At 50.3% G+C, this 19,651-nt stretch overlaps 1 protein-coding gene across 2 annotated transcripts in view; it reads right to left on the bottom strand.

Moving 5' to 3' along the window:
• TMCC1 (transmembrane and coiled-coil domain family 1) overlaps window positions 1–19,651 on the bottom strand; it is a 511,044-nt gene that overhangs the window by 25,223 nt on the left and 466,170 nt on the right. For both annotated transcript variants that reach the window (XM_085624460.1, XM_085624459.1), the window contains one exon: window positions 7,227–8,143. In XM_085624460.1, the coding sequence (XP_085480586.1) occupies window positions 7,227–8,143 (917 nt within the window). The remainder of the gene's footprint in view (window positions 1–7,226; window positions 8,144–19,651) is intronic.

Below are 19,651 nucleotides of genomic sequence, written 5' to 3'. Positions count from 1 at the left end.
TGTATTGGTCTGTCTGTAGGAAGACTGATATGATTGCCGATACTGAGGCTGGTACCTATTTTGTTGGGTATGATAACTTCCTCTGGAAGAAAATCCACGGCCCCTTGCTCCTCTGAAGGTACCTCTTTTGTATTGTAAGGAGCCCAACGATCTTGCAGTATCGGTATCCGTTTTAATTGCTTGGAGCGCATCATCTATGTGCTTTCCAAACAATGATTCGCCATCATAGGCCATGTCCAATATTTTTGTCTGGACCTCTGGTCTGAACGTGGTAGCTTTCAGCCAACCCTGGCGCCTAAGAACCGCAGCCCCAGCCAACTGGCGAAAGTTAGTATTCGCAATATCCAGTGCGCAGTCGATAGTCTCTGAGGCTGCACGCTCACCCTCCAACAAAATCTTTCGAGCGTCTTGCCTGTTATCCTCTGGGATGAGGTCGATAAAGCTTGCCATTTCTGACCACATCTGGCGGTCATAACGCCCAATTATCGCTAGGGAATTGGCTGCCCTGATGGAAGCAGCTGCCATAGTTGAAAATTTTTTCCCAATTAGATCCAGTCGGCGTCCTTCCCTATCCGGTGGTGTAGTGACCGGTGCTGCCGGATTCTTAGACTTTTGCTGGGCTGCCTGAGATATAACCGAGTCTGGACGCGGTTGACCAGTGAGACAAGAGGGACTGTCGGCTGGAGCACGGTATTTTTTGTCAATCCGTGGAAGCACAGCTGGTACTGATGCCGGGTTTTTCATGATTTTAACCCCTTCTTTCCAAATATAGTCAATGATAGGGATAGCTCTCGTAACCTTCCTTGACTCCTCCTTAAAATCATGCAGAAAACAGTCAGACTGCTCAATGGTAACCGGCAAGTTGAACCTGGTCGCAGCTCGCCGCATAAGGTTATGGAACCCCCCTATATCTTCTGGAGGCGAATCAGATGGTAGAGGGGTAGGTGGCGAAGGCATAGGGATTATATATGAATCCCAAGGGTCTGCTGGGTCTGGCAACTCGCCCTCTTCGTATTCCTCCTCCGAGGTTGTATCCTGATGCGGGTCCTGTGGAGGATCAGGCAGTTGAGGCATTGGGGCTGGACCCTCAGGCAGAGGCAATGGGTCCAGCTGCGGCGCAGTCTGTGGAACCTGTGGAACATTTGGCTGCGGTGGAAAACGCTGCTTATAATCTGCAAGCATGGCCTGTAGGTCTTGTATCAACGTAGGGGGCAGATGTGACATCTCATTCCTACGAGTTTGTGTGTAGCAGGGTCTATGGTGCGGAACGATTATGTCTTCCTGATAGTAATGCCCTTGATAATCCTCATCCTCATCGTCCTCCTGACATTTAATGTGCAGTTCCGAAGGGTGGCGAGCAACCCCAAAGGGCCCTTCGTCCTCGTCATCCACATAATCATCATCTTCAACATAAGTTTCCAGGAGATGCGAGGGAGTAAGCGGTGAAATGTCCTGCCTTTGAAAAGACTTTAGTTGAAAAGTCCTGGTGGAAACTGGAGTAGAAATCATCGTCGACGAGGTCGTCGTCGACGGGGCTGTGGTAGACGGGATCGTCGACGGGATCGTCGACGGTATCGTAGATGGTGCGCTCGTCGTCGACTGGCTCGTCGTCGACGGAGCCGTCGTTGACGGGCTTGACGTCGATGGTATCTTCGTCGAAGAGCCCTTCGTCGACGGGGTCTTCGTCGATGGAATCTTCGTCGATGGAATCTTCGTCGACGGGCTCGACGTCGACGAGCCTTTCGTCGACGGGATCTTCGTCGACGATGGAATCTTCGTCGACGAGCTCTTCGTCGACGAGCTCGACGTCGACAGGCTTTTTAATGGCGGAATCGTCGACGGCGGTACTGCTGACTTCGTCGACGAGGACTTCGTCGACGACCCCTCGACGGTGGGCTTCTTTGAGAGGATAGTAACCTTCGTAGACATAATAGGTGAGGTAAGCGCCGTCGTCGTGAATGTTTGCGTCAATGAAGAAGCAGACGAGGTGACAGAAACTGAAGATTGAGAGTAAGCCAAAGATTTTGAAAGGCTTTTACTCACAGTTTGCTTGACTGTAGATTCCTGAGGAGAGTGCGCATCAGAAGTAGAATGATGCGATTTCTGACGCTTCTTCCCATCGCTGGAAGAGCTGTCCTGCGATCTAGCTCTCTTGCTAGAAGTAGAGGCTTTGTCATCCTCCTCAGCCGAAGAGGATTTAAGCCACAAAAGCACTCTCGCCTCCCTATCCCTGAGAGTTTTTGTAGGGAAGGTGCGGCAAATCTTGCAATCTTTTGCCTCATGTTTAGGGTAGAGGCAGTAGATGCAGTCTACATGTTGATCATCAACATGGACTCTCTTCTTGGTGCAGGTCCTGCAGGACTTAAATAAAGCCTTCTTGTCTGACATGCTGAAGCAAGTTGAAAGAAAACTGAGAGGCACTAAGGGAAACTCCCTTCCACACGACGTGCGGTGAAAATCTGAGGAGAACTGGCTCTGCTGAGAGGGTTCTAGAAGGGTGCTGGTGTCTGATTGGTTGTTACCAAATTCTTGGTTCTTTTTGCATAATGAGGTAGATAGGCTGCTAAGATACAGGCTTTGGGCCTTCTCTTTGGGCCTACTACTGCTACTAGCATTTTGGCACTACTTTTTTATTTACCGGGGACTCCCGCCTCGGCGACGGGGAATGATTCAGGCATGTGAATCTATGAAAGATACCCCAATACTGGATAAAGAGTGGAGACGTAAACAAAAAACCGAAATACCTCCATGGGACGCCACTTTGGGGTGACCACCCCTCGGGTACCAATGGGTAGTTTTCAGATTTGGTTTTTCCACACATAGCGCCCACTCCTTTAAATGAAATCCACTCATGCAGTAGGTGCATTACAATAGAAGGCTTCGAATCTATGTTGCTTCTTTCAAAAGGCCCACAGTGTTCTTTATTTTAAATATAAGGGAATGGAAAGTGAAAAAATACCAGGTGGAACCCAAACCGTTCAGACAATACATTGCTGCCGACTGCTTTCTACTCTCTCTGTACAGATAGCTTCTAAGTAGAAGATCGAGCAGGTGAGCGTGCATAGGGGCTCGGCCTGAGCCTGAAGAGCCACCGTAGGCGTTCACCCTACTTCCTGGAAGCCATGTGGCCGGCAGATTCTGCTGCAGCCGTTTAACTAGCAGCACAGGGTTGGTCGGGAGTATATTCCCAGGCCTTTCCATCATGCCCTAACAAACGTGCCTCGCTGCTGGTGTAGTGCCTAGAAGCGTCACAGCATGGACTGGAGCCCCAGCAGCATTTAGTTTATGAGACTCCGTGTTTCTGCTCTCTGAGCTGCCGGGATTAAGCCGAGAAGTTAAATCACATTTCAATTCTCGTTTACATTATTTGGAGAATGTAAAGCTTTCCCCACAATATTCCACGACTGCAGTTAAAATAGTAAATATAACTCAGACAATTTGGGGTAAAACAGCACTTTCCTAAATATTCCAGAAGGAGAAAGAATTGTATAATAGCTGCCCCACCGATGAAAACCCCTGCTGCCCTTGTTGCCCAGGGCCGGTGCCCCCATGGCGCATTGGTATGGGCTCGCGGGTCCACAGTGGGCTGCATTGTGTTTGAGTGCAAGGCTCCGGTGATTCGCCAGGTGGCGCCATAGTCACGCTGGTTGTGCAGACAAGCCTGGCCAAAGCTGTGTTACCAAATGCCTCATGAATATCACATTCCTTTTGCTGTTCTTTTTGTCTAGCTGATACAGTCAGGCCTGCCAAGTTTCCCAGGTCCATGTGTGATGAGCTGCTCCAGTCCAGGCTTTGGTTTCAATTCTGGGACATACTGTCTTGTTTATTTCGTTATAAAACCAGGACTTTCAGTCCCAGAATCCAAAGACAAAAAACTTGGGCTGGAGCAGTTCATCGTTTACAGACCGCGGCTTCTTGGCAGCTCAGCAGGAACCCTTCTGCTTCACACTGCGCCCTCTATCGACTGACAAAAACACGGGGCGCGGATACCCGACAAAAGATGTCATTAGAGAGGCAGCGTTTTATCTGCAGGGAGTGCTGATGGAAAGGGGGGGGGGGGAGGTAGGGGGGGGCATAAAGCCAGAGATTGGAAGAAACTCGATTGGCCAATCTCTTTAAATAGCAGGTTTGCTGTGTAGTAAAAATACAACACGACCCGACCGATCTCGGGCCTTCTGTGGGTCGACACTTGGAATGCGGAACATACTGCACCCAGAGAGAGCAGGGGAGCCCCTCGCTTGAAAGAAAGCCTCTGTCTTAAGCATCTGGTTACAAACTGCCCCTCCCTGCCTCCCTCGGGGTACCTTGCCTTGATCTCACTTCCTGGCCCCTCCCACGTTATGTCCCCAGCACACTGATGGTTCTTGGTAACTGTCCCGGTTGTATGCGAACCGTTCTCTCCTCCTGGTATTACCTTAACTATTATTATTATTATACATGATGTACAAAGTGCATGGGTACCTAGAGAAGGATTCCCAGCGCAACATATGACAAAGTCTCTGCAAAACCGTAGATTTCTTTAACATGTGGATGCTTTGACACTAACAGGGCACATGATAGCACTGCGCTAAGAACTACTTATTAAAAGGGGCAGCTTTGTATAACAGGGAGACTGACCTCGTACTTGGCAGTGCTTTCATACCCGATAATGAAGTAAAAAGGGGTTTGGTGACATTATTTTTTGCCTAAGATAACCCAACTCAAGTGGGGAAGCTGAGACTTATCCAGATTTTCTGGTTTCACTTTGTACAAATCAGTCAGTAAATGGGTATCTATTCATTTTTCCTTACATTAAGGTTTTGTTTTTACCACCTAGGCAGTATTTGGAAGTTTCAAAATTTTGCGCAAACTCGACAGGAACGTATTGGATGGAGTGCTTTACATGAGCACCAGTTACATTACTCAAGGCCACATGCATGGTTTATAAGCATGGGTAGATTAAGCGATTTGGCCACAAGCACAGGACTTTGGGCTGACGCACAGACTTGAACCTGGTTCCCCAGTTCTTCAGCCGACACCGGATCTGAACGCCACATCCTGGCAGGTAGGAAGAAGCCACATGAAAGCTCGGCTCGTTATGGGCTCGAGGTTGCAGCAGGAGTCGGGCTTCAGGGTCGAGCTCGCAGTGGCTCGCCCACTTCTATAAACAGGGTTGCGATGTACTTGCTGAACGGTTCGGGATAGCTACGGTGGCCACAGGGCTCACAAAGGAGCGCCAGCAGAGCTTGGAGGAGTGTAGGGGCACCTCCGTTCAGAGCTCCTAGACGAGGCTGGCAGTGAACGGCGAGGGTGGAGATGGGGACAGTAGAGTTGAGACGCTGTGAGCCGGCAACAGACTTGGCACTAAGGCGGCAGTGCACACGACAGGGTTCAAGAAGTCATGCGGACACAGCATGGCAGGACTGAGGTACAGCAGTGGCAATGTTAATGGCCGTGGCACTGCATTAGCAGCGGACGCTGACGAGCAGGTGGAGGCACCTGGGCAAAGATTGGTGAGGCAGACTATCACCAAGACAGCTCTCCAGGCTGGCAGCACGTGCTGCTACTGCTTCCGGGTAGAACTACTAAGGATTGAGATGCAGGGTCATATTCAGCCGTTTGAATTGCCACTGGATGTCTACTCGCAGATGGAGGTGCATGGGCAGAGCTTGGAAGCAAAGAGGGGCGTGGAGACGTCTGGACTGGCAGCATGCATTGATTAGCAGATAGAGGTACATTAGGAGAGCTTGGAAGGCTTTGAGGGTGTGGCCAGAGACTTTCGGACTGCAGCATGTGTTGCCCAGTAGGTGGTGGTGCATAGGCAGAGGTAGGATGGAAGGTGGGGCGTGGCCAGAGACGTCTGGACTGGCAGCATGTGTGGACTGGCAGGTGGAGGTGCATAGTCAGATGTCTGCACTGTAGCATGCGCTGCCTAGCTGTTGGAGGTGCATAGGCAGAGGTAGGTAGGCTAGTGGGGAGTGGTCAGACGTATCGGGCAGCATGCGTGGACTGGCAGGTGGAGGTGCATGGCAGATCTTGGAAGGCTGTGGGTGCATGGTCAGATGTCTAGACTGCAGCATGCGCTGCCTAGCAGTTGGAGGTGCATAGGCAGAGGTAGGTAGGCTACTGGGGCATGATCAGACGTATCTAGCAGCATGTGTTGACTAGTAGGTAGAAGTGCACGCGCAGAGCCTGGTGAGATGAAGAATAAATCATCCTCTTTCATAGCCCCTTCCTTAGACTGACAGTGCGGTTTAAACGGCTCGCGGAGAGTTAAGAGAACCATCAAATGAGTCTCTCCAAACTACCCAAGCAAGTCTCTATTTGCATCTGCTACACAGTAAACCTTCTCAGCAGCATGCACCACCCACCAGTGCCCAAAAAAGTACCGGTATCTCTCCTCTTGTAGCCAAACGATAAATCTCATCAGCATGTACCACCTACCCACCACACAGCAAGAGTGACAAAACACAAGTACCTGCATTTATCTTCTTTTAGCCAGGCATTAAAGTTTCTTATCATTAGCACATACCACCCACCACACAGCTCTGCTGCCAAAATACAAGTACCTGGATCTCTCCTCTTGCAGCCAGACATCAAATCTACTCGTCAGCGCATACCACTCACCACCAGTGCCCAAACACAAGAACCTGCACCTCCTCTCCTGCAGCCAGACGTTAAATCTACTCGTCAGCGCATACCACTCACCACCAGTGCCCAAACACAAGAACCTGCACCTCTTCTCCTGCAGCCAGACGTTAAATCTACTCGTCAGCGCATACCACTCACCACCAGTGCCCAAACACAAGAACCTGCACCTCTTCTCCTGCAGCGAGACGTTAAATCTACTCGTCAGCGCATACCACTCACCACCAGTGCCCAAACACAAGAACCTGCACCTCCTCTCCTGCAGCCAGACGTTAAATCTATACCACACACCACGCAGCACCAGTGCCCAAACACAAGTACCTGTATTTCTCCTCTTATCGCCAGGCATTAAATCTATACCACTCACAAGTGCCCAAACGCAGGTACCTGCATCTCTTCTTAAGCAACCAGGCATTAAATCTATACCCCACAGCACCAGTGCCCAAACACAAGTACCTGTATTTCTCTTCTTGTCGCCAGGCATTAAATCTATACCACACACCACCAGTGCCCAAACACAGGTACCTCCATCTCTCCTCGTGTAGCCAGGTATTAAATCTATACCACACCACCCAGCACCAGTGCCCAAAGACAAGTACCTGTATCGCTCCTCCTGCAGAGTCTGCATGATCAGGCGGTAGTCCGTCTGGTAGAGGCCCTTCAGGTCCTCCAGGGACTCCTCCAGGCGGACTTGCGTCTCTCGGATCTCCTGAATCTCGTGCAGCAAGATTTCGAAGCCAGAGTTCTGCATGTCCAGGGTGTTGGACTTGGAGCTGCAGGCCCCGCCCGGGGCATCGGCGGCGCTGTTGCCCCCCATGGAGCCGGAGGTGGCGCTGGAGCAGTCCTCCTCGCTGCCGTACTTGGGGCTAGGCTGCAGGTTGGAGATGACGCCCAAGGCCTTGCCGCCGTCCTCCAAGGATGGCTCGTCCAGGTTGGAGATGTTGTCCGCGCTGCCGAACTTGTTCCGGATGAGGGAGGCGATCTCCCGGGGCTTGGAGACCACCGCCCCCGCCGCGGAGTGCGTGGCATGGGAGAAGCTGGAGAGGCCGCCCCGGACGCTGTCCACCACCCCCTCGCTGAAGCCGGTGACCTTGGCGCCGACGCCCTTCAGGCCCTGGTGCATGTCCCGCAGCACATCCTTGGTCTGGCGCGGGATGCCGTTGTGCTCGGCCTCCCGCAGCCGGCGGTGGTAGTGCTCCAGCTTCTTCTGCAGCTGCAGGATGGTCTGGGCCGACTTCTGGTTCTTCTTCTCAAACACCTGCTTGATGCGCGCCCCCTGCTGGCGGTCAGCGTTGTTGGCCAGCTTGAGGTATTCGGCCACGTTGTCGTCGCGCGCGGTCTGCTCCACCTTGATCTGCTCGGTGAGTCGGAGGATCTTCTGCTGCAGGTGGGTGATGGCCGCCCGGGTGCGCTGGGGGTCCAGCACCCCGTCCACGCCGTCCGCGCTGATGGAGCCATCGGTGCTGGAGGCTATGAGGCTGGTCTGGGCGAGGGTGCTTCCTTCCAATCTCTCAATCTGCGGAGGAAGGAGAAAGATCATTAGCAAATCACTGGCCCTCGGACAAGAACCGCCAGGCAGGAATGCATCAGAAAGGTACAAAGATTTACTTATCAAAACGCACAAAAAGCTTTGCCCAACAGTCACTGTTGCAGTGTTCACATATGTGCGTAGAGAGCATTCAAAGCCAGAGGTAAACATTCCAGGGGCGGCATAAACTACATGCAGTCAGTATTCGTGCGCTGAATTTGGGCCGGTGGTCTCCGGTGCTTGGCACCAGCACTTAATTGTCAACACCGGCGCTAATGAGTCTGCCACATGGTGGCACTGTCTGTTTAATTTAGAGATGAGCACAAATACAGTTGGTTATTTAATGAGTATAGATTAAAAATGACTAATGCCTGCTACCCGCGCCATTGGAATAGTCTTGACTGACACGCATGTAAGTGTGGTGGTAGTAGAAGTAGCGGCGCTGGCAGGGGTCAAGGATGGATCAAGCTGCACTGACCTCCTGACTGGCACTAATATTGTGTTACAAATTTAGCACTGATAGAGGCAGGTGTGAAAGGCACGGGGGGGGCGTAAAGCTCCAGTGGCAAGATGAAACGCACCTGCGCAGCCACCACCGGGGTGCAGCGCGGGAACCTCATGCTGGAGACGGAAGATGGGGGGCCCTCAACACCCCGATGAGGCGGCACCCTGCGGAACACAGCAGAGAGGCACTCCGCCCCACGGCACTTCTGTACCACTAGGAAACTGCACAAAATCTGCTAACATATACATACGCCCGCATGACTTTTTGCGAAATCACTGCACCGATTTCCTGCCGAGTGTGACTAAATCAGTAATGATATCGCTGCCCTGTGGTGTTCAGATGTTGAGCTATTCAACACCAAGTGATGACTCACTGCCACTCCCCCCCCCCCCCCACCCCAGTCAAAACAGTGGGCGATAACAGCTCCTCTTCAATCCTATCGGGCACTTTTACGCCTTCAGTCCGGCAGTATGTTCAGTGTGTAATATGAAATGGTATTCATATAGCGCTTACTACCCCGTCGAAGCGCTTTTCGGCGAGTAGTAAAGGATTAGTGGTGAATTCTCTGTTAAAGCGCGCACATTTAAGTCCAGCCACGTCTGTAATTGTGTCTAACTGGCCTCTAAAGTCATTCTTGGCCACATGCACCGGTCAGTTACGTCTTTCAAACTTCAAAATACCCGAACCCTTGCGGCTCCACACACAGAAACCAGCCCCGAAGGACTTACCGTGTGTGTCATATTTCATTATAGCTCGGGTCACTGCATAATGGACCGGAACGCGTGATGTTTCGGCAGAAAACCTGCCACCATGTACCTTGGAAAAGGGCGCGCGGGTTCATCCATGTACCAACAAAAGACATCGAAAACAAGAGCAGCTAAAATGCCGACTCTAGCAGGAGGGTTTAAAAACACTAGAGACGCCACATAAGTCACGGAGCACAAGCGCAGTGCGCTCTGCAGCTAAAGTGCCTCGACAGCTCGGTGGGTTTAACCATCGCTGCAGGGCCGCGTCTACCCTGCGCCTTTCCTCCCGGTGAGGATAAAAAGGATTCGCATGCAGTTATATCGTGGTAGCATAAGAGGAGGCTGAAAAGGCAACCCCCTGTTCGCCTGTCAAACAAAATGTCAACGTAATAGCAAGATGTGACACTAAGAGGGAGGAGGGGGGGGAGAAGAGGGGGGGGGGGAGAAGAGGGAGGGGGGGGGGGGGGGAGAAGAGGGGGGGGGGGGGAGAAGAAGAAGGGGGGGGGGGGAGAGAAGAGGGAGGGGGGGCATGTCTGGGCACCATACTCTGGAGGAGACTGGGACGGGACAGTGCACTCCACCACTCTGGGCTCTACCTCCCGCTCGCCACAAGGGGGCTCAATTACCAGTGCTTGCAAACTGGCGACGCTTCAAAAGAGGGCCTTACCCACCACTGCCCCGGCAACTTCACAAAACCTTCACAGCGCCGCTCCAAATGGAAGTATTCTGCCTAAATGTGTAGTGTCCGTGCATTTCTTGATAACTGTAGGGCAAGGGCATGCTTTCGCGGGAGTTACCTGGACTTTCCGTGTTCGCACAAGGTTCGTGTGTGGAGAGTATCTTGTCTAGCTCCCCCATTTGCCTTACCGTCAGCCGGCCCATTGCTAAATAGAGCCAGCAATAGGGGCATCAGATTTAAAAAAAAAAAAAGGGGGGTCATATTACAAAAATAAAAGGACTAGAATTTTTTCATTAGCGAAGGGGCGCATTATGTCAAAGCACATAAACCTAGAAACACCGATGAGGCACTGAGAAAATAAAGTGCAATTTTTAAACCCACAATCACACCTGCTATTATATTGCTTTCTGAGAAAAGCTGCAAACTCCTCCTGAATTGGAACACAACAACGTGCCTCCCTCAGTTTTCAGTCCGCCCTCTCTGAAAACTGGAACATGAGCTAAATATGCATGAAGCGGCCGGGACCGTTGCTGGAAAACCGGGACTGTCCCGAGAAGTCCGGGACGCCTTGCCACCAGTCCGGAATGAGCTTATTTTAAAGAGTGAGCAACGAGCCTCGGCAGGAGCCGAGCTGGGGTCGTGTCGCTGCTCGGGCCTCACACCTTAGATGCTAGCGGCGATAGACACCGACAGTAGAGTAACCCCAAAGGCACGGGCAGCCACAGGAGCCGGCGCGGACGCACAACTGAATCCCCAAAGAGAATGCATGCATGAATGACCGACCGACCGACCGACCGACCCTACCGTGCGCTTATGGCGCAGCAGCAGCTTCTCCCAGTGCATGCTGGGACATGCCTGCTGAGGCCCCGGAGCTCCAGGCACAGCACCGGCTACGGACTTCACAGCAGCCAAGTGAGCGCTCACCTGAAACCGGGACTCTCGGAGCCCCGGCTCCACCCCGAGAGGGGCGGTCCTGGCAGGTAAACACCGTGACGTCACCAAGGCATGCACATCCGGACGGAGCCGTACAGGTGGGGCTGGCGGAGGGTGACCTCATCGCCAGGGAAGCGGATACCGCGGAAGGCCCCTGGGGCAGAGAATGTGACTGGACCAGACTCGGGGATGCACCCCGAGGAGTGGATCGGGATCCAGGGGCGCGCGTCACTGCCGGTCCCGGGGCGCGCGGCAGCTGGGATACTGCACTGGCACTGCATACAGCGCCTGGGAGTCCCGTCACCGAGTACAAACAGTTCAACTCGAAACAGAAAGCAACAGCAGTTTTAGAAGGGGTGCAAACCCTTTAATAAAACAGACACGACACTTCTCACTGAGAGTCGGGAATTGTGGGATAGAGAAAAGCAGGATATTTGTATTTCAAGCACTGCCTGGCTCCAGTGACGGTTTAGATTTTAGAAAATACTAGGTTTTGGGGTCACCCATACCTTGATGCAGCAGCAGTGCACTGGAACCAGTGCAATGATGTCGCTTACATCGCTTTTTATGTACACTTTAGTACGTCGCCCGATGTGGGGCCATTGCACACCGGAACCAATCTATACCTGGGAGTTTTGTGTTCCGGCTCAGGAAGGACCTGGCCTGGCAGTCCAGGCTCCACGGTTCCCATAGGATCAGGTCCGGTTCAGGAAGGATCTGGAACGCACGCTCGGGCTCCACAGTTCCCATTGGATCGGGTCCGGTTCAGAAAGGCCAACCCAACAAAATGATAGTTACCCTGCTAGGCAATAGAATCCCAGGAAAGAGGAAACGCTGCTGCGAAATACAGGAGCACTGACCCGATCCAATTAATTAAGGTGGCGGTATCTACTCAGCAAGTATATTTGCAAAGATTTTACAACTGTGACCAGAAAAGGCACTGGGACTGATACAGGAATTAAAAAAAAAAGCACAATCAGTTAATGGTTTATAACATTATAAAGAATAACCAAACTATTAAGACTGAGTGAAAATTATTTAACCCTGATCACAGAGGTGCTAACTAAAAGGGGCTAATCTGCAGAAATGGACAATTTATTTTGATTATATCAATACCATTGCGATTTCCCTGCAAAGACACTACAGGATTCTTGGTCTGTTCTCATGGATAACGTAATGTTTTTAATTGTGTCCTGAGGAAGGTGTTAAGAATTTCAAGATACACCGAAACACGTCGACACATGGACTAATATATAATATACTGTTTTTAAGAGTTGTGTATTGTATGTATTGGTAGATTATATATAAAGAAATAAGTACATTTAAAACAGAGTGATATTTGAATTATAGCACTATTTGGAGAAGAAAAATATTTCATGAAAAGATCTTCTTATGCTGTATTTGTAAATGTCAAGTTTTAATGAATACGTGTTTACTCTAAAATTGCCAAGAACTAACGAAAATCTGTGATTACAGACTTTATATATAGGTTGTACTAAAAAGGTTTTTAAATAAAATGCATTTTAAATTAATTGTCATCTAAAGCTGATCATTAGGCCTAATAAATGTGGAATAAAGAATTTTTATCAAATCACGATAGGTATTGACACTTGGTGTTTAAGGAGAATAACGTGTTTTGGTTCAATGTAAACTGATATTTTAAATAGTAGTGTATTTTGACACAGAAGGGAGACAATTCTTGTTCAATATAATACCACCCGGTTCAGAAAGGACCTGGATCAGGAGTTCGGGCTTGACAGTTCCCACTGGAGACTGATTCGCATATGGCCGGGTCCAAACTGTGGTGGGATGGTGAGCACAATAACGATGGATCGGGATGCAGCCGGGAGCGAGGGACAGCAGAGGGACCTAGCACAACAAGGGCTCTGATAGCAGTTTCTGTTGTGCTTGCGGGCAGGTGGCACACGAATGGGGACTTTTGGAGAGTGGAAAACCCCTTGACTACCTCACACTTGGCTCTGAATGAGAAGGGTTCACTGACCCAGGACTGGAGTTCTGCACAGGACATATGCAGAGGCGCGTAGAGCACTTCAGGTCAGAGAAGCCACTCAACAGCAACTGACAATGGGAAGCATCTAAACTCACCAGGCCTGGAGATCAGAGCAGCACAGGATGGAGGACAGACCCAATCACAACAAGCAGTACACGGAAAAACAGAGACCGTCCCAAACCGAAGGAATGACCTGTACTTCAGAAACACTCTTTACATGGCCCAAGCCTCACTCACTCAAGGCACCTTTCTTAACACTGAACACAAGACTGATCCTTCCACTACTTAAACAACCAACAACCTCCCTATCCATGGCTCATCCCACACCAAGGATGAGGACTGAGACAGTAGTCACCATGAGACTGCACAAACCAATCAAACATAACAACCAGTATGGCATAAAACCACCATACAGCCTAGAGAAAGGTCTCTACATCTGAAAGACTAAATAGGTGCCAGCTATGGCGTGCCACCACACATTTTTAGACTGTCTCGCAGGGCTGCTGACTATATCTTCTGTGATGGTGTCTGAACTGGAGGGTAGAATGAGGTAGGTGTTCCAGGCATTAACACTGGAAGCATTTGGGTTGGGTTCACCAACTCTGACGTGACACCGTCCATTGTAAGATTTGTTTTTCAGGCCGACCCAGGCCTTGGGACATCCTGAATGCTTCCAGTGTTAATGCCTTGAACGCCTACCTCATTCATCATTTGCATTACCTTGTTTTAACTTAGACCTCTCTGCAATAGGTCTTACCTGGCTTTTCTACATCCTACACTGTGCCCACTAGACTCGTGGGGAGCGCAACCCGTGTAGCAACCATGCCTCATTGTGAAGACACTCGCCTATTGAGCCCTGCTGAAGTTATCCTCGTGAGAACGAAACGCGTTGGCTGACTATAAAACTCAAATTTCGTGAGAATTAACCAATTGAAAATCAAGACTTGTTTTGAAACTCAAAATTGACTTTCTGGACTTCGTTACTTGGTGCACGCCCAACCCCTGCTTTGCTTAGGATCTGCTCGACGGAGGCATCATTTGACGGCTGACGCCAGGGCTTGCTGCGCAAGGACCCCTGCTATAATTGAAACTAGCTTGAGGTGCAGAACCAAGAGTCCGCCGTTTAAGTATCGTTGCAAATCTGCAGAGCTCCTATGCTGTCTATTATTTAATCATCATTCGATTGATGAAAAGTAAACAAAACATGAACATTCTTATTCCAATCAATGGCCCTTGTTTGTTGCAGAAAACAGCGCCAAATATTTCCCCATTCTACACACAGAATGCTTTTGTTTTTCCAACACAAAAGCAAAGCTTGCTGCAAAACTGTACAATCTTAACTACAAAATTATTCTCTCTTTTTATACCACAGATAACTAAACGGAACAGTCCAGTATTTCACTTACTGTTTCCAATAAACAGTTCTCAGTTTGAAAAGCGACAGTCAATGTGCTAATAATTCAATATTCCACCACATTAAGTGATTCACATGCAAAAACCCTCTAAGCTTTTAAGTAGCCTCACTTCAGTAATTACCCACACACGAGTCTAGTTAATAGGCTGGCTTTAGTGTCCTATCTTTGTTTTACGAAAAAACAATATTGATTCTAGTAATTCTTTCACAAAGCCAACTTGGATATGGCACGTTCACACTAAGAAGAACTACAAAAAATAATAAACCAATGGCAAAAATGGAGTAGAGCACAAGGTTGAGTCAGAAGTAAATAATTATCTGAAATAGGAACCACTCACTGCATCCCACCAACCGATGACCCACGAAAGGCTTCACATGTTTCCAGTGACTGTGGAGAAGGTCCACTGAGGGAGAACATTTCTGAACTTTCCCACGCGCAGTACGACCTAGTCAAAGGAGACCCCATATATGAAGGCGAGAGACCTTCACACAGGGGCCAATGTCAGATGAAACAAAGGGGCTAAAGCAGCCTGTTCCAAGAGAGAGGGCCCTGGACAGGAACATCAATTTCCCCAAGAAGCATTTAAACAAGCATTGGCATAGCCAATAGGTCTCGCCTTTGGGACCTTAAAAGTGTTTAGCTATGCAACACTTGCATAACTAAATACTCATAAGGTCCCAAAAGCGAGACCTATTGGCTATGCAAAGCGGCCGTGAAAGTGAAAGTAATTGCGGTAAAGCGTGGCCCGCGCACATGCACTGTAGCTCTAGGCTGGCCTGGTAGCACTTTTTGGAGCCCTCTCAGTAAGTCTCGCCAGACCAGCGCATGCGCTGGGTCAGGCGAGACCTAAAAAGAGAAGATATACAGGATCAGGGGGTGAGAAAAGGAGTGTACAGGCCACTGTTTAAAATGATGCTCTTGTGGTGGCGAAGCCCCTCCTCGGAACGAGATACATAATCTGCCTCCCAATCTCCTGAGCCCCCACCCGCCATGTTTCTTAATCTGGACCCTGTGGGTTATGGTGGTACCAAAAAAGGGGTGAACAGGACTAGTCTGTCATTTCTTCAGAACATCCCCAGACTCCCAGCTGTTTAGCCAGGATTGTGCTGCAGCCACCTGCCTTTCATCCACTGCTAAACCCCGATACATATCTGGGGCTGGAAATGGTCTAAGCTGCGGTGGGCGGGGCACCCTTATGACACTTACATGTGAGAGCCAACCAAAGCCACAGGCTGAAATCAGATGGGCTGCTGGGACCAACTCGCCTCTGTGGACATGATTAGCATGCTCCCAGCATCACCCCCCCCCCCCCCCCACCTTCAGGTGGTGCAAGGGAGCGCCCCTAGTGAGGCACAATGCACTGGCAGTGGACGGGCACTGGACGGGACAGCTCTCACCTGTGTGAGAAAATGATCACTGCAGTTTCAGCTTCATTTCTTCCCCTAGTGAATCTAAAGGCCTCCTCTGATATATTATGCTCATCAGAAGTGTAGAGTAAGATCGCTAGTGCGAGGTAAGATACCGTACAGGCCTCCAGAGGACTAATCCTCTTCATCTAAGGGCCGGGTGGGAGTAAGAGAAACCTCACTCTTCTTCGCAGCCAGGATGCTTCACTCCCGAACCGGCTCTACAGGTTGTTGCCAAGTCTGGGACTGAGACAAGTGTGCATTGATCACAGAGAATGAAGCTCGGCTCCTTTGTCACTACGGGGAGGGCAGGATACAGTGGAAGACAAAGGGGAAACGACCAGATCTGGGCCCGCGGGCCACGAAACTGACATGGTTCGTGGTCCAGGAGGACATGAGCCCAGGGCAGCAGCATCCGCGGAAACGACAAACCTGCACTGCAGGCAGGCGCACACTGCAGGCAGGCAGGCGCACACTGCAGGCAGGCAGGCGCACACTGCAGGCAGGCAGGCGCACACTGCAGGCAGGCAGGCACACACTGCAGGCAGGCAGACACACACTGCAGGAAGGCAGGCGCACACTGCAGGTTTGTGGTCCAGTAGTGCATGAGCCCTGGGCAGCAGCATCCGCAGAAACAAAAAAGCCGGCACTGGAGGCAGGCGCACACTGCAAGCAGGCGGGCACACACTGCAGGCAGGCGGGCACACACTGCAGGCAGGCGCACACACTGCAGGCAGGCGCACACACTGCAGGCAGGCGCACACACTGCAGGCAGGCACTACAACAGACTGACGGGCCCTGCGAGTACTCAGACTGCACAGTACAGAACAGGTTTACAATCCCAACCTTGAGCAGGTACACGTTGCATAGGACCGAACAGGTTTACATCACCAATTTCAGAAAAACACTGCTTTGGGTAGCAAGTTTCCCACAATTCAGGAAATTGAGTGATATTACACTCACTATGTCCAAGTCTCCAGGCATAGCCACCAGCAACATACTGAAACGGAGCAGAGACCCATATCCGTGTGGCACATGAGTCCAAAACATGTGCCATGCCCTCGGATCCGCAGCTAGCCTCACACTGAGGTACAGCAACCAGAAGTCGGTGTTTGGGATACACCAATTGCTAATATTGACCGGTTCTAGTGGAAATCTGCATCCCGCCACCCTTCTGCAACCAACTCAGAGTGTCACAGGAAAGGGAACAAGCCGGGGCCTGTGAAATTTCCCAACATTAATAGCGAGGTGCCACACAATTCCAGCTGCAACTGAAAGATCCTCAGATGTTGTCTGGTTCCATTATGTGGATGGAGAGATTCCAGAGAACTAAGTATCCTTGGGGTACCAGGAAAAAACAATCAGTGGCCGGTAGTTTCCACAATACTAATCCGTGTTGCCCCCCTGGTGCCCCAGTGCCTAGGCCCCAGGGCATCAGTGGACACCAGAGACACTGGTTCATATTCGAGAGAAATCAACAACAGAAAAGTTTTTTTTTTTTTTTTAAAGACTTTGGTTTATTAATCTGCCACGGACCCCAAAGCAAGAAAACCCCTGGTCAGAAGTCAAAGGGTCTGCAGTTCCGCCAGTACTACATCTGAGCAGCACCGTCGTCACATCATGCCACATTCATATCTCCATAGGAGGTCAGTGGCCAACTGGCTGCTTCTAGCAGGAAGCACTGGCAGCGACATGGCGAAGACCCCGAGCCTGGCTGTTTCTAGCAGGACACACTGTCAGCGACATGGTGAAGACCTCAAGCCAGCCTGTTTCTAGCAGGAAACACTGGCAGCGACATGGTGAAGACCCCAAGCCAGCCTGTTTCTAGCAGGAAACACTGGCAGCGACATGGTGAAGACCCCAAGCCAGCCTGTTTCTAGCAGGAAACACTGGCAGCGACATGGTGAAGACCCCAAGCCAGCCTGTTTCTAGCAGGAAACACTGGCAGCGACATGGTGAAGACCCCAAGCCAGCCTGTTTCTAGCAGGAAACACTGGCAGCGACATGGTGAAGACCTCAAACCTGTGGGTTTCTAAAACATTACACACAGACGGCATCCCAAGGCTTCCAGAAGCTAGGCCCACATTTTAAAGTAGCACGATTCAGGCTATGGACAGAAGGTAGAACCTGGGACATGCTAAGAGATGAAATATCAAAAAAGAAATACCACAAACCTGAAATTCAGAAGTCATAACTAGAGGTCCATATTGCCTGTATACATCTAGCTTTCACCATCCACGTAGTGGGACATCTCAATATATGATTGTGGTCAACTGTTTGACACTACACTTGGTTCAAACATTAAACACAACGTCCCATCAGAAAGCCCTGACTGCCGGGTCACAGCAGCTGCTGGAAACTGAATTAAGCCAAGAGAATATTAGGTAACCACTGCAGACCTCGAATGTAGTGTAACTGGGCATTTTCAATCAATGACCGCACTGAAGGGTGTTCCATACAATCCGCATGATTACAACAACAAGGTTACTAGAGTCTAAAGCAGTCCCCCTGCTTGAAAACATGAAGGCATGCAGGTCAATTCACCAAAATGATAGTGGTAGTGGAAATGACCTCACACACACTTTGACCTTCACTTTCACTCACACACGCTCACACACCCACTCACCCGCAAGCACGCACACAACATACATTTAAAGGCATTTTGAACTTCCCTCCGGTACCAGGAAAGGTCAAATTACAGCCAACTGAACTCCATTTTCAAATACACTAACAATGAAAGTAATATATGATATATATACATAATATATACCATTAAGAGCAATACAAATAGATAGAATGCACAGAGTTTACCCCCAAAGCACGTCCATAAGGACAAGCTACCACTTTGTTCCAGGCAATGATTTTGCCACATCTGAGGCCAGGGGTCCCAAAGGCAGCACCAGGGGTCGCAAGGGGCAAGCCACAGGTTGCAGCAGCAACCCCAGGCACCCTAAATGATATCCATGCATGAAGATTTTAGTTTGCGGTGTCTGAGCAGTCAATCACACCGCATGAGATGGAACAGGCGTACATTCAGTGCCTGAGCAGGCACACACAGCAGGGCCAAAGGTAGTATGTTTTCGTTGTGTGGGAGTAGGCACACATCGCATCAGACAGAGGTCACTTACATTCCGTCTGTGAGTCCCTCGGAAAGAAGCAGTGTCATTTTGTGTGGCATATCGAGGTCACAGGCAGCCCCCAGTAGCATTTAACGCAATGTGTCAGAATAGTGAAAAACATCACAAGGGAGCAGAAAAAAAGATGCAGCGACCTAAAGACGTGAAAAAGATGCAGCGACCTAAAGACGTGCACTGTGAAGGGAAAGAGTCCATCTTAGAAGAGGGTGTCCTTGTGGGCTTAAATGTTCTACCATTAATATGGCATTGCAGCGCCTAAACCCTTCAGTGCCTCCTCCCACCAGTTTGAAGGGCTCCATCACAGACAAGAGTCTGGTGCTGTAGCTAGCAGGCAGTGTGAGGCTCTCTGTGGCTGGAGGCGTCGCCAGGATGCTTGTGTGCTAACTGTAATATTTGGCTTGCGCGTTACCCTTCGGGTCTGTCTGTATGAATTCTGCTAACGCTGAACACTTTTGTACCACTTTGTTCGCCATCAGTTGGCAGGGTATGCTCAGACGTGAGTCCCTTGCTCACTTTGCCACTGGATTCAAGCAAGCCTGGCTGAAGACGGCTGAAATGCCAGAAACCGGTCCTAGGAAGCTTGTTTCCGGTCCAGGGAAGGCATGGTTTGGTAGTTCAGGTGGGACTGTTCCCATGAGGCACACGGTCAGACTGATTTGCATAT

This window comes from Triturus cristatus, chromosome 9 (genome assembly GCF_964204655.1).
Source record: "Triturus cristatus chromosome 9, aTriCri1.1, whole genome shotgun sequence".
Classification (NCBI taxonomy): Eukaryota; Metazoa; Chordata; class Amphibia; order Caudata; family Salamandridae; genus Triturus; species Triturus cristatus.
This window is presented reverse-complemented; position numbering and strand designations above follow the sequence as displayed.